The following is a 16,504-nucleotide window of genomic DNA, read 5'->3' on the forward strand; positions in this document are numbered from 1 at the left end:
AATGTCAGTATTATATTTAAAAAAATTTATAACCATTTACTAGTATTTGGATGTAATAAACATCAGTATAATTTCAAATTCAACTGAATGCGTTCATCATTATCAATAACATATTTTATATGCATAGTTTAATAGCTCGTAACTGGTTACAATTGACATAGTGCAGTTCTTAAAAAATAAAAAGTAAAATCGTCCAACTATTAAACATCTCACAATATACAAAATAACGTTCAGTTGTTTAAAAAAAAACTTTGATGACCTCATCTATGTCATGTCCGCCGGTTGTGCAGCAAGTATAAAACTCGTAGGAAGCCAGTATGCTAACAACAGTAACAAGACAGACTGTCAGCGAACGGTTTACTAGGAATACTCACGTCAGAGCGCGGGCTGGTTAGATGACCAGGTTAAGCTGACTTAAATAAAGAAAGTTTTGAGCCTTAGAATAAAATGGGTATTGACGTAGATTGTTTTTGAGTGAACGGAAGATCTTTAGAGACGATAATGCTAGTAGTATAAAGTTGGATATTTTTACATCAGAAACATGAATTTTAGGATTATTATACTACAAGTACTTTGTGTACTGAATTGGGAACTTAGCAGTGTTAACAGCCAGAGCGGGACCGGTAAGTCGTTTAAATTAACTTTCTTACTATATATTTTTTGCTTTATTATTGTTTTAATTATAAACCGGCAAATTGTGGTGAACATTCTATGGCAACTTTAGCAATATTGAAACTGTGATTAATACGCTACATGATGAGTCTTTGTATTTTTTTGGGTTTTTTTATAGCGTGCTCATGTTTGACAGATTCATGCTCATTTATTTATAATATTTTGATATGTACTTAATGAATGCAGATGCTTAAATAACATATTCAGATAATTTTATTAACGCTTTGACAGGTCAAACAAATAAATTCTAAAAGCAATAATATGCATTTATGTATTAATATTCCCTCTTTTCTAATGCTTTAAGTATTGTCTATAAAGCGCATTTTATTCATGCTTTCAAATGCCTAAAAAAGTTGATACCTGTGAACTTATGGAGTCCCTGTGGTGATACATATTTTAGAACGCATTCATTAGGCGGAGGCGCAGTATTTAGCGTTAGATTTGGATAAATAATTATTTTCTTTATTTTTCACCCGGGTAAGTCGGGTGGAAGATAAAGAAAATAATTAAATGTCCAAAGCTAACATTAAATGCGGCGCCTCCAATAAGTAACTAATGGATTCATATTTCGCGAGGCTTGCGTATACCAGCGTACCAGTGACGAAGACAGTCTTACTTATTTGGTAATCCAGGGATGCAGAAAGTGGTTTCTTCCTCAGCAGTATTTTTTCTATTTTCTTCCCCCACCCGATTTTTTTTTTCTCCCACATAGCATCGTTTCTTCTATTTACCTAGGAGCAATGCTGCCTGCATATTCTACAGATTAAGATACTTTAATCATGTGCGATCTTTAAAATGAGTTTGATCAATTTTTTTCTAACTTGATTTTTATTTCATATTTTTAATGTTTACACAAGTCCAAAGTTGCACCTAACATTGATTCAGCCAAATTCATTGTGTTTTGGGACAGCAGAGCAAATATGAATTAAAGTCGTAATTATGACTTATATATTTTAGAACACCACAGTTAAGCAGGGAGTTAAGATATAGCAAGTGAGTTTTCTTTAATTTTACCTGATTAACTTGGCTTAAAATGGCCAGAAAACGTTCCTGACAGTTGTTACTAATAAAATTTTACAATATTTAGCAAAGAATAGTAAAATTAGAATTTGACCGAAATTGTATATTAAGGCTCTTTAAAGTCGTAAGTTTTAAAGACTTAAATACTCTTTAACATAAATTAAAATTTAATGTATTGACTTAATTTTAAATTCAGTCAATTCTTTTTTTAAAAACAAAATGGACAGAATATATCAATTATCGTGTTGATTTTCTTAAAACCGCACAATGTCTACTGCAGATAAAAATGATAAAATAAAAATGACAAGAAGTAACGGTGTTGCCACAATGGTGTAAATCTTATTATCTCTGGGAAAGTAATTAATTAGCGTAACTGAATTTCCGAAAATCGGCTCCTATATGACCCGGGTAGATAAGGTCACGTATACATGACATACGTCATATAAAACACTTCCAATTTTTAAACTGTTTATTAAAATAAAAGCTTGAAAGTTGTAATCATTTTATTATCGGATATTACTTATGATTATTATAAACTCATAGGGAAAAGTTCAATAAAACATTTATTAAACATAATTCTTTGTTATATCCCAAATGGAAACTGAACCCTACCAAGAGGGGATTTGGGGCTTGTTTTTCTATGCATGTAAAATCGGCAGTATTGATTTTGACTGAATTTTTTTATTTACTTTTGTATAGATTTTGGTGATTTTTGATGGCCAATTGAAAACCAAAAACTGACCGACCCTACTTGGAAACACTATAAAGAGAAATGTTCAGGTTTTAAACACTAAATTAAACACATAAACACTCCTTACTCTTAAATACGTCAAAGTATTTAGATGTTAAACATAAATACACAATTGCTTTTTTAAATACTATATATAGAGATATTTAGTTCATAAAAATAGAGTGTTTAGTTTTCAAAGTAAATACATGTGTATATATTTTTAATATCGAAATACTTTGTTGTATTTATCTATAAGTGTTTAGTAGCGTTTGTATGTTTAATTTAGTGTTTAAATTTGTTAATTTGGTGTTTACCTCTTACACCTTAAAAAAGAGTGTTACGAAGTAAATAGCCTATATACGTATCAAAGTGTTCAAATAAGTGTTTAAAACCTAAGTGATTTTTACAGTGAAATCAGTCCGCCTGTAGAACATGTTTTTTTTATTGTACAAAATATACTTTTTGTTTTTAATTATGACATCATTTTTAAAGAAGTATCTCAATTAAAAATATTTTAACGGTACTCAATTCAGCTATAATAAGCACTTAATAAGATGTGGCTGAAAAGCATTGGATTGGAATTTACATGTACACACTGTGAATACATGAATACAAAACCTAAGTCCATGGAAAGTGATTTTGAGAAAACCCAAAACACTGTGTATCATTTTAATTTAAAGTTAGAATTTACATGCAAATGAGTGGGTTAAGGGCTGGGGTATGAACGTTTGGACAGTATTTATTTTGGGACATTAGAGCACATCAGACATATCGAATTGCATTCTGAATACGAAGAATGTCATTCTGATATCAAATATTTTAGATTTTTGAAATTCGCAATTTAATACACATTTTATGGCAAATCATTAAAATTGATATTTTGATATTTAACAGTACTTGAAGTAAACTTTATAAATCTGATGATTTATACTTAACGTGTATGTAGGTGGGATAAAAAGCCGACGATCAATTGAAAATTTTGACCTTTCGTATTGAAGATATGGATTTTTTTCTCAAAACACCAAACAAAAATAAGGTCTTTTTGGGAAAAAATCCATATCTTCAAAATGAAAGGTCAAAATTTTCAATTGACCGTCGGCTTTTCCTCCCTGCTACATACACTTTAAGAATATATCATTAGATTTATATAATTTACTTCGAGGACTGCTATATATCAAAATTTGAAAAATATCAAATTTTTATAATTTGTCATAAAATTTGTATTATATTGTGATTTTCAAAAAATGAAAATTATTTGATATCAGAAAGACATGCTTCGTATTCAGAATGCAATTCGATAGTTCTGAGGTGCCCTCATGTCCCACAAAAAATACTGTCGAAACGCAATAAACGCTCATTTTAGATCCCTTAAACTGTACTATTATAGGTATGACGATTAGCATTTGGGGACTTCATGGGGGTCATTTTGTATGCCGGACTTGGGTGGTTTTTTTAAATAACATATACTATAGTAAGTTTATTCTTTACCCTTTTTTTCTTGTTCTGTGCCCATTCAGCTTCATTTTTTACCACTTGTTCCTATCACTGTTCCTATCACCTCAATATTGCACGTCAGCCATATTTGCAAGGACACTATAATAATGTGTATTTCACATGCTCAATAGACGCACGTAGAGGGTGGATTTGTGTTATTGTTTTATACATTATGATAGGCCTATGTTATAAGCAACAATTTCCCATACTTAACTCAATTTGGCCAAAATATAGACTTGGGTGGGTTTTGTATTCAGGTATTCATATATCTCTCAGACTCTTTTCTAGGACTATCTTTTATTGGTCAAAAGTTTTCTCGGAGTGAAAGGTAATAAATCTCTGAAGCAAATTATTGCAAAATGGGGCGCATCATCATCTGTTATGGATGACAAACAGGTAGCGTTGAGTCATGTCAAGAATCTCCCAGGTAAACTGTAGACTGGATGTATGTATACCCTAGATAAAGCGGTCAGGTAGGCTGCAGGGCATAATAGGTTGTCATCGTATCAGGGAAAGAAAGGAACATACTTTAGTGATAGAATAACATAATTGTGGTTTTCCTGAGCACATGTTGCTTGTTTAGTTAAACAAAGTGTTTATGTGTTCTGTTAAATGTTTTGGTGTATGTTATCACTAAGATATTGACGGCTTGAAGGTAGAATATGAATAAGGTTGAGAAACACTTCGGCCAAAGTTGAACCTAAAGCTGACAATCGCGTGACTCTCTCTTCATTCATACATTGATTATGCAGATTATGTGTGTTGCTAACAATTTATTTAATTCAAGCATATTAGGATAATTTATCAGATGCGAGAAGAAATATATTATTTTCACACATATGATTTTGACGAACTTAAATCGATTTGCTAACAAAAACGAGAATATGTTGCCTATCGCCAATAAACATAAACTTTAATTCGCATGATTACAATCCTCTGGCAATAGAAAGACCACGGTCTTCTGATTAAAGAACCTTCATTCGGGTGTTCGGAAGTGCAGTAGAATCAAAATCGGCGATAAGCGTATAAATCCGACAGGTACAAGAAAGCCATGAACCCTATGGCTCTGAAAAGAGCCGCTTGTGTAGGATAATAATAAATACAGTATATGCACTATACTATGCTCATTATAGGTAAAACACAGCTGGTTCTGAAAAGATCCGTTCGCTTAAGTTTTAAAATCACCTTCATTTAAACACAATTGTTATCATGTTGTGTTATGACGTGTCTGGGTTAACCACATCATAATTAAAACTTCGAACTTGACATAGGCATGCAGCCAGTATACTTTGACGTAATCTAAATTATTTGTCATTATCAACATAATTAAAAACAATACTCTCTGTATGTCGTAGACGACAAAACCTCAAACCGGTAATTATGGTTTCAAAACACCCGGGCCTAAACGTCAGAATTGCATTGTTTTGACCCATCCTCGCATTAAACTGTTAAGGTGTTAACCGGTAAAACTTATTTATATAATTGGCGTAGATACTGTTTAACGGTCCAATAAAGGCTAACTAATACATAAAATTAACTATGTTCCTGTATCAGGTAATTTAATTTTCATTATTGTTCCAAATTTGTTTCAATAACCTATTGTTTTTATAGTATTCTTTCAATTAGAATTATTGACTCTAATTTTGTTATTAGGTGTGGTCGACAAAACAATATGTGTAAATTGATTCAAACCTGGTTGTTTACTATAGTTGTGCGTATCTGCGTATTGTTATCTTATTTTAGAAATGAGATAATAAATACATTAACCCGATTTGATTATTTTATATCACTGTGTATAAGAGATCCCGTAATAATTTTTTTTAATATTGCCACTTCCACGGACTTGGCAACGCCCGGACAACACTAACAAGGTTGACCAAAGTTAACGATACTTTAGTATTTGACCATTATTTGAAATAGATAAGATTTATTTGAAGGGACCCTTGAGTGTAATTGATATCTATCACGTATTTTATTGAAGCTTTTCAAGTCTCCTAAAGCCCAGTCACACTCTCACTCTCAAATATAAAAATCACATTTCTTATCAATTGCTTGCGAGGTGAGACATACGTAGTTGTAACACCCGTCCTTCGAAGGGGATTTTACGACCTTTACCTCTAGTCAGGTTTTTAATTAAAATCTAATATGAAATTTAGGGCTGTTCGCTTATCATCATGTGACATCAAGTGACATTTATAGGATCAGGTCACAAAGTACTAGTAAATAAAATATTATGACATATTTATCAGATCAAATGTTAATTTGTCCATAGATCATCTATGATTTGTCCACCTTTTAGCTTTATGGACTTTTAGGTTTATTACAATGTTAAATTATGTAGATAAGCATTAAATATTAACACAGTGTTGAATAAATTGATCAGGATCAGGGTTGCTTGTCAGAAATAGTTTGAGTATCAAAATAAAAAGTGCCAAACATCTGTTGTTGTAACGTTATTCTCCAAGGTAACCGATAATTCCAGAAATATCTTGGGTCAAAATCATACTCAACTTGAATTATCAAGGACATGTATTTTTGCAATTTATTTCAAAATATTTGAATACATGTGTATGAGCTTGTATGTCAAAATATATTTATCAGATATAACGGTTACCTACAAACATGTTTTATATCATAAGGTGACATTTATTGGGTCATTCTATTTTTGGACAAATTATCTACAATAATCTGAACATTTACGGAAGTTTGAAGTGAATTTGAAATTAATTTCACAGAAGTGAAAAGAGCACAAAATATTATTCGGATAGACATGATAGAAGTTATTGCAGTTTTACGTAACACTGACTCTAAGATATAAACCTAGATCTTACTACATACACATCATGCATTTAAATGTAAAGGTATGTCCAAATATTTTTTTCTACTCCACTCCAAATTAGGTGCATTTTGATTTTTTTTCCTGTATTAAAGAAAAAAGCGAGCAAACAAAATACCGTTCTATAATAGCGCTAAACGCCCGAACAGCGAGTGCTGCAAACTATACTATTTTTCATTCTAATGTGGCAGTGATGTCACGTGTTGAGGCAACTGTTTCGCGCGCATCCATGCGGCGGTATTTAAGCACTCGAGTGTGTGTACGCCAGCGCTTGGATCGAACGCTAGCGATTTGAAGTTGCGTCCAATGAAATTCGCAGTGATGTCGCTGCCACATCAGGATGGAAAACGGTATATCAACAATCGTGAGAGTCCTTGTCTATTAAAATATGACGTTTTATTACATCACGATGTGACGTGATGACAAGTAAATTGATGTAACAATAAATAAACCTAATTATTATGAGAAAATGACAGAAGAAGTTACTAATTGACTTAGAGACAAAAGTACATGACCTCATCCGTCCAGATAATTGTTGGTTAACCTAATTGCATAATACCCACGTCTGATATTTGATTTCCTTAAAATAAATATGTCGGTTTGTTATTGTAAGAGATCTACATTGTTATGATAAGATAATTTTTTTTCAAATGTAGAATTCATTATAACAAAAATCACATTTGGGTTCTTCCAGGCCCGTACGCAGGGGGTGGGGGTGCGACCGCACCTCCCCAAATTTGCAAAAGTATACAAAAAGTCCCAAAATTTCAGAATTTGCGAGCGTAGGGAGCAAAAAATCAGGTTTTTATGCTTTTTGGTCAAAAAGGACCAAATTTTGAGAAGAAAGTCCACTTTTCACAAAATCGCCCCCTTGGGAAAGAAGTCCACTTTTTCAAAATCAGCACCCCCCCCCCAAAAAAATCCTGCGTACGGGCCTGGGTATTTCAAACTGAATACGCTCTGTTATATATTTCACACTATGTGAAAGTGGGGATCTAAGTTAAGGCAAGGAGTGACAAAAGAAATTGTTTAAATAACTAAATCGTGTACGTAATACATACAGCTCTTTTTGAAGATTTCAACACATAAAATGTATTGTTATAATATTATGCAGGTCTAACCTGTGTTTTATTTCACGATAACTTATTAGCACAAAGATGAAATGCAATCTGTCGAAAGCGGCCTCTTTGGTGCTTTTTGCATTAAATTGTTTGCCTTAATATAACATCCCAACATTAATATCAAACAAACTATATTCTCATTTAACAATGGAACAGGTGCTATATTTTTCTAGCAGAATACAATTAAAATAAACCAAGTGTGGTTTTCATGGTTTATTATCAGCTGTAATTGCTGTCAAAGGTACTTATATTGAAATCCAACATATGTTGCACAGAAACATTCTTTTAAATATAATTGACATGTTTAGTACTAACAGGTTAGTACGATTATAATTATTTCCTGAAATCGCTAATGAATAGAATGATTGTAATTGTTACTAGTACTTTTAACAATTAAGTTGAATGTTAAAGCCACATATTGGAATTCACTGTTTCACAGGAAAATGGTAAAACAATAACATGAGTATATGCAAATTTCACCTTGAGCACATGGATAGTCTAACAATTAGGGTCTGGCCACCCAGTACGCCCTACATTAGCAGGACTACAACTGGTCAGGTAGACCTTCACTTCCACATCTGTTTTCCTGCAAGTGAATGGCATTAATGGTCTAACGGTTATGGCGCTCGACTCGGGATCACAAAGTTGTGGATTCGAACCGTCAGTGCCAACGAGTCATGTCCTTATAAGGACACTTTGTCTCGCTTGCCCCACTCCTCCCAGGCGTAAAATAGGGAGCTGCAAGGGGTACCATTCTGTGCGACATTATCATGGCAATTTGGCAACCATATCTTAATGGCAGCGGTTAGAGCGATTTTGATAACTGTTCTATGAAGGCGACACATTTATTCATGTAATTTTATTTAAACACCTTAAATTTTCAAGACGCTATATTTACCCCTGGGAAATTGCGGAATACGCTTTCTTCCTCACATCACTATTCATTTCCAACAAATTTAAAGGGGAATTATTCTAACCACAATTTTGTGTCAATAGTGACCACAATATCCTACCCTTTGCATTAGGGACCTTTGCGGATGATTTTGTTTGACACCCTTTCCGGCATTTTCGTGAGATTTTGATACCTTTTGGGGGAAATTTTTAACGTTATAAACAGACTTGATAACTTGGAACTTTTATTGGCACCGTTAAGAGCTTGATTCCCTACTTCATTTGTTGCTACTAGTCCCGACCAAACTCCATCTTCCCTCTCCTATCCGTATAAACTCACAGTGTATCACGACTCGATTATTACTGCCAGTGGCGTAACTAGGGGTTGTGGCACCGGGGGCCAAGGATACATAATGCCCCCCACCCCTTCTTGTAAAAATTACGTGCGAGTACTTGTGCTGAGCCTGAAATGCGCGTGAAGGCGAGAAAATTTTGACTTTTATTGCATGGTCATGGAGGGTGCGCAAAATCGATGCTGAATTGGTCAATTTGGCGCCCCCTATAAGGTGGCGCCCAGGGCAAGTGCCCCCGTCTGCACCCCCTCCCCACCACACACACACGTCGCTAAGCCACTGAAAAGTGCTATAGCTGTACCAGTTTGTATTAACTTATTACAACTCTTGTATTAGAGCTTAAAGACTAGGATTTTAAAGACGTATGACCTATTCCAGGAAGAGCAGTATCTGAATATCTTGATTCTTTTCTAACAATTTTACTCTTGTAAATAAAATGTGTAAAGATATAACATAAAAACTGCTGTCCGTCAAAGTGTGGATTCTGAAAGTATTTTCCAGACTACCAGACTATAGCGTGTGATCAAGGAATATGCATAGCCTATATCTCGATCCGTTTAGGGTGGGGTACGGATGAACCCTGTTTTACGGGATAGACGATTGTTCTTACACCCCAAAATAGAGTAACTTACCAGATCATATGTTCGAAAGACCATGTGACGCGGGCGTTTTGGTATAGAGATTACATGTAATTTTTAGAACATAGGGTGCAGGTGTCTTGATTAGTAAGCTTCCATTGATAAGACATTTTCCATGGTGTTTCTATGTTTCGCCTTGTCATCAGTATGATTAAGATAGTAATATAGTTTCCACAACACAAGATCTATAATAAAAACATACTATTGCAAAAATCACTTATTGAAATTTAACAATATGCTGGGTGTATTAAAGGTGTGGTAGGCCTATATAATAATCATTTTGAGAAACCCGTCGTTTTTTAGGGGGAAATGTATAGTTTGTCCATAGGATTAAAAGTGTATTTTTTTCTTCTTTTTGTACGCTTTTAATTTTTTCACCTTAAATTATGACGTTCTATAACGTGCACAGAGAACCTACAAATGTTCCACAGAGTGTCTTAAGAACCTTTATTGGTTCCTTTGAGAGTGATGGGGGTTAAAGAAATTAAAGCATTTTCATTCCACCAAATCAGATATTATAGTTTCTATTGATTAATTATAATTATAATACATTGTTATGCATATTATTATTATCAATAAATCCCTGAAATTTATATAGCGCCTAACCTCCCCCCCAAAAAAAAAAAACCCCATATGGGACAAAACATAGTAGGCCTATACAATATTATCATATCACAAATATACACAATTTCATAGAAAATTACTTCTTATATGCATTGAACATGATAAATATATTTCTCTTTACAGTATATTCAAAACCAGGCTACATCTTGATATTAAAAGTGCATTTTCAATTCCATAACGAATGACTTCCTACGTTTTCCGGGACACTTATAATAATCAAATATCTGCCTAATCGTTTCCATACCAGAATGCACCAACCGACGCTGTCACTCTGATGTCTTTTCACATAATCTTAAATTCTAGGCAGGAAAGTTTTAGGCATTTATTCTAAATTTGTAGATTTAACTTATCTTTTGGAGCAACTGCTTTAATCGCAAAATGTTATTCTTCAACAAAAAAAGGGCGACGATTTTGAAGCGAAGAAGGCACATAAGGTTTACGCCTGTGTATGCTTTAAACACATGTTAGACCAAGCTTAATAAAAATTTGGAAACTATTCAACACTTAATTTGAACATTTATGAACTAAATATATCCTATTCAAACTCTTGAACATTTAGTCATATTATATTTGATTGGATTTCACTAGCTTACATGGTTTAAATCTAGGGTTTATAAATACAACTGGTGATATGTTAATACCCGGGGTTGATACGTAGAGCGTATGCCCAATTTGTAGAGTTGGTTCGAAACTTCTAGTAAGAATACTAGCATTCAACGAAGAAACAAAATATTGTTGATACGAATAAAATATATACCGTACTTTAGGGAACAATCCGCTCTGGGCAGCAATCATGCAAAGGACACTAAAAATGTCTTTTATGATACGTGGTGGTGTGGTACTCGCACCTTTCGACAATGTAAACAAATGTCTGAAACAACGAGACCGCGAGTAATGTAGTCCCGTTGTCGTACTGAGCAGGAGAAACTAATCACTTGTTCAGTACGACAACGGGACTGCGTCTTACCCCTGTCTCGCTGCTCAAACATTTTGTTTGCATTGTCGAAAGGTGCGAGTACCACACCACCACGTATCATAAAAGACATTTTTAGTGTCCTTTGCATGATTGCTGCCCACAAAACTCTGTGTCATACTTTATGCGTAATGTAACATAAACCATTTAAAGGAACTCTTCTTTCTGTGAACTTCATTCACATAATTGTTACAATTGTTAATTTTAGCTCAAAAGACCAAATTGAACATTTTATAATAATTATTGTTCCTTGTTATGAGAACATTCTGAAATTCGACTTCCGTTTATTAATTGTTATCATAATTTGTCGGATAAAGTATGCAGATTGCAGAAGCTGAACAATTGTTTTTTTTAATTTATCCAATATATACTCTTAATTTTAAAATTTAAAACTTTAAAGTTTATTCATCAAGTTAACTATTTCATAACGTACTTTCCGTGTTTTTATCATCTTTAGTACAATAGTTATACATTGAGTCTTAAATTGTATTTATTTTAAATGTTTTACAATTCTAGCATGTGTACGTGTAGGCCTATCTACTGTATTATTGATTCACGAACAAGAATAGACACATCGGATGGGTCTATGAAAAACTATGGCATATCAGTCTAAAAATATCTGTTGCCCTAGAAGTCTTGCCCTCTGGTCTTAACCGATTATCTGCGCATCTTTATTGCAGACATAGACAATGATTGGCTGAAAAAAGTCGGTAAAGCTTTAAATGACATTACCATAATGTGTTGTCTTTTTTCTGCTCAGATTTGTGTCAAATTTGAACATGGTCAGCTGCATGGTTTCAAATAAATACGCGTACACACAGGCCTAGTATTGTTTCAGAACTTATTGGTATGAAAAGTGGAATTTCAGAATTCGGCGTTATTTGAGTGGCATTATCATGTTTTTCACTCAAATTGTGTTGTCTAGTAAGGTGTTGCCAGATTTAGTGTATCCGTTCTGACCTATAAGCGATGACAGCTGCTGTGGAAGGCGGGAGATAGCAAGCACTTGTACGCCCATTCTTTGCACGGAACTTTGCAAAATCTGACTTCCGAGATGCACCCGTCAACAGTGAATTCTGTACACATTATGAAAAACAGATTTGGCCCTAAACTTCTCCGTTGGGCCTAACCTTCTCCGTAGTCCACTTTTACTAGGAGTAATGTGCATTTGCGTGAGATATTTTAATTAAATTCGTCGTCCGTATTCCATAGTGGCGTATAGTGGGGCGCCGCGAATAAACAACTTTTCGAGAAAATCGGGTTTGAAGAAATGCCAATTTAAAATCGAGTTGTGTAAATCAGACATTCATTATATTTTGTAAATGATGTGAAATTTCTGTAGTAAACTAAATAGATTTTATTGTTATATATTTTTTAAAAGAAATAAATACATACTTTTGCTGGCAAACTGACAATAAAACTATACGTCACTATGGAAAACGAACAAAACGCAATACCCTAACATTTTTCGTATTCCATAGTGGCGTATCGACCATACGCCACTTTTTATACACATTTTATAATTATGAAATATCGGCAAAATGAAAACATCGTATTCCATAGTGGCGTATAGGTCCGATACGCGTACGCCACTATGACATACGATGTTTTTCATTTTTGCCGATATTTCATAATTATAAAATGTGTATAAAAAGTGGCGTATGGTCGATACGCCACTATGGAATACGAAAAATGTCACTTTGTAACTATACGCCACATTTAATTAATCAATTACTAATTAATTAGCTAATTATGACTGATGAGACTTAGAAAAAATGAAAGAGAACATCATTAAAGACATATGTGCCAATTTTCAAAAAAATGACCAAAAATCACTATACGCCACTATGGAATACAGCCGATTGTGCATATATAGATTGTCCACGTCCGATCTTTTCAGTGACCGATAATGTCTAACCAGGGAAGTGCCACTAGGCAGTTTTGTTATATTGAAGAAGTCCACTTGGGGAGCTGGCTTTGAATTGCGATTAGCTCATTTAACGTTAAGATCCAGAATATGGATATATAAATTAATAGAATTCGACAAGATAATAAACACATGAATAACATGAAGCCACAGCAACCATGGCAACATAAACAACTATCTGTGAAATTTGCGGCGCTTTGATCGTGAAAAGAACATGAAAATGCAATTATTGGGCTAATTACAAGAAGGATTTCCATTAAAAACTTGGGTTAAATTCAGCATTAATGCATTTCTTGGCAAAGCTTCAGTACACATGACATAATGACAGTAATTTTGACGTAGAATGAAACATAATGTAAGAAAAAATAGATCTGGAAGGACTGTTTTTAGAAATAATAATATGATATTCGTAAAAGGACATTGAATTTTCGAAATTTTAGTTTCATACAATGCATGTCCTGTGTTGTCGCTGTTGTCTTTATTTGTCATCTTTCCCCTTCATCGTTTTCTTCATCATCATAATATTAATGATAGGCTTCTTCTAACAAATCTTCCTGCATTTCTTCTTCCACTTGTCATTTGTCATTCTCTTCGTTAACGTTTTCCTTTTCTGTATCTCATTCTAATTCTTCATCTTCTTCCTTCTTTTGCTCAATTTCCTTTTAATCTTCTTCTTCTTTGACTTACTCCTCATCGTCATTTTCCTCCTCCTCTTCTTTTTCTTTTCTATTTCTATTTCTATTTCTATTTCTATTTCTTTTTTTTCTTTTTCTTTTCTTTTCTTTTCTTTTCTTTTCTTTTTCTTTTCTTTTTTCTTTTCTTTCTTTTCTCTTTCTCTTTCTCTTTCTCTTTCTCTTTCTCTTTCTCTCTTTCTCTTTCTTTTTCTCTTTTCTTCTTCTTCTTCTTCTTCTTCTTCTTCTTCTTCTTCTTCTTCTTCTTCTTCTTCTTCTTCTTCTTCTTCTTCTTCGTCTTCTTCTTCAACTTATTGTTTTTGTTCTTTCTATTTAAAAATATATTATTGTATTCGTTTTTCCTTTAGCATGACAAATCTTAATTCTTAATACCAGTCAAAGAAAGCGCATATTGTGGCCTGTAGGTAATTATATGGGAAGGAACTGTATTTGCTATAAATGGACTCTGAAATCTGTAGACTTGAATTATTTCCGTTTCAAAGTGAGAGTTTTCACAATTCAATGACACACCGTGATCTTGTTCAGGACAAGTAGCGATATGTCTATAATAGGCTGAAATTCTATAAAATCTCGGAATACAGAGTTTGGAAAAGTTTTACATTCGTAGTTTTCTATGATTCTTAGTCTATGTGAAAAACTGAAAATGTCACATTGGCATACCTTTAACATATCTAATCGTTTTCTATCATCAATGCATTATGAACGTCACTACCGTGAAATGAGCATAGTGGGGTGCGCCTCGGAGAAAATGTCCGAATGGTGCGTTATTATATTCTATTTAGAGAACAGGCCTAAAAGCATTGTTTTTAGCCGCTGGAATGCACTATCGTCTCATATAAAACGAACGGGCGACATCATTATTAAGTAAAACAACGGGGCGAAGACGAGTTGTTTAATGCCAAAAATAATGATGTCGTCCGTGTTATATAAGACGATAGATTGTCCACAGCGGCTAAAAACAATACCTTTATTCTCATTCTTAAACGCATTAATTCAAATAAAAATATCATAAGTATTACAAATTTTAATCAAATTAAATCCTACATTTTACAAGGAATTACCTAGGGCTTAAAATCAATCAGCCTCGTTGTTGCTATGCGCCTCCGATTGGTTCAAATAGCGAGTACGAGTATCTCGTCGATGCACACGCGCTGAAACGTCATATCACACGGGTAAGAACCAATAAGATTGCAGGAACGTTCTTTAAGAATATATTGTATTGTCTTGTATTGTATTGTATTATAATATTCCATTATATTCTATTATAATTACATAAGATTACATTTACATATAACAGTACATTGCATTGGATGGCATTGCATTGCATTGAATTGCATTACATTGCATTACGTTACAATACATTAATTACATTACATTACATTACATTACATTGTACTACATTACATTACATTACATTACATTACATTACATTGCATTACAATGTGTTACATTACATTACATCACAATACAATTCGCTACATTGCATAGTTATATTATATTACATTACATTACATTGCATTGCATTGCATTGCATTGCATTGCATTGCATTGCATTACATTACATTACTTTACATTACATTACATTGCATTGCATTGCATTGCATTGCATTGCATTGCATTACATTACATTACATTGCATTACATTACTTTACATTACATTACATTACATTACATTACATTACTTTACATTACATTACATTACATTACATTACATTACATTACTTTACATTACATTACATTACATTACATTACATTACTTACTCTTTACATTACATTACATTACATTACTTAACATTACATTACATTACATTACATTACATTACATTACATTACATTACATTACTTTACATTACATTACATTACATTACATTACATTACATTACTTTACATTACATTACATTACATTACATTACAACATATAATATATGATTACTAACAAAAAATATAAAATAAATAGCCTTTCCTCTGCTGCATGTAAAAAAAAATAGGTAATGAATTCATTATACCTCATTGAAATCTACTTCGGGCGGCTTTGCGAGAACCCATGTACTTATATGTCTTCGTGCATGTAACTTACTCATTACATTAAATCGTTTCAGCAATGTAGACGTGACGAAAGAAGTGAATGAATATCACGCCGACAGGTTTCTTCATCGGTACTAATATATTTCTGATTCTGGAAACACATTCATGCAGTGGGATATTTTTCGTAAATGAAAAGATAATGATTTGCCCACTTGCAAGTATAAGCTTCTACGCAAATTGTTATGTCGAAACGATACTTCATAGGGCTGAACATTTTCTATATAGCTCCATGCAAATTGAGTTCCTGATAACTAATCTATATAAGACATTAGTTTGCAACAATTTGTTGCAATTTTGTTCCATCTTGCCACACCCATAACTGATCATGGGTGTGCTCAATCTTTACATTAAAACATTAAACACACGGTAGACATAAACTACATAGTCATTCTTCCAAACGACCGTCATACCATTAAAGTCTGGAAATTTTGCTTCGATATCACGTATT

The 16,504-nt window shown here is 33.3% G+C and overlaps 1 protein-coding gene across 1 annotated transcript in view; it reads left to right on the top strand.

Moving 5' to 3' along the window:
- The first annotated feature begins 341 nt into the window (after nucleotides 1–341).
- LOC140166377 (uncharacterized) overlaps nucleotides 342–16,504 on the top strand; it is a 47,465-nt gene continuing 31,302 nt past the window's right edge. The window contains exon 1 of the mRNA XM_072189828.1: nucleotides 342–623. Within this exon, the coding sequence (XP_072045929.1) occupies nucleotides 542–623 (82 nt within the window). The 5' untranslated portion in view covers nucleotides 342–541. The remainder of the gene's footprint in view (nucleotides 624–16,504) is intronic.

This window comes from Amphiura filiformis, chromosome 12 (genome assembly GCF_039555335.1).
Source record: "Amphiura filiformis chromosome 12, Afil_fr2py, whole genome shotgun sequence".
Lineage (NCBI taxonomy): Eukaryota > Metazoa > Echinodermata > Ophiuroidea > Amphilepidida > Amphiuridae > Amphiura > Amphiura filiformis.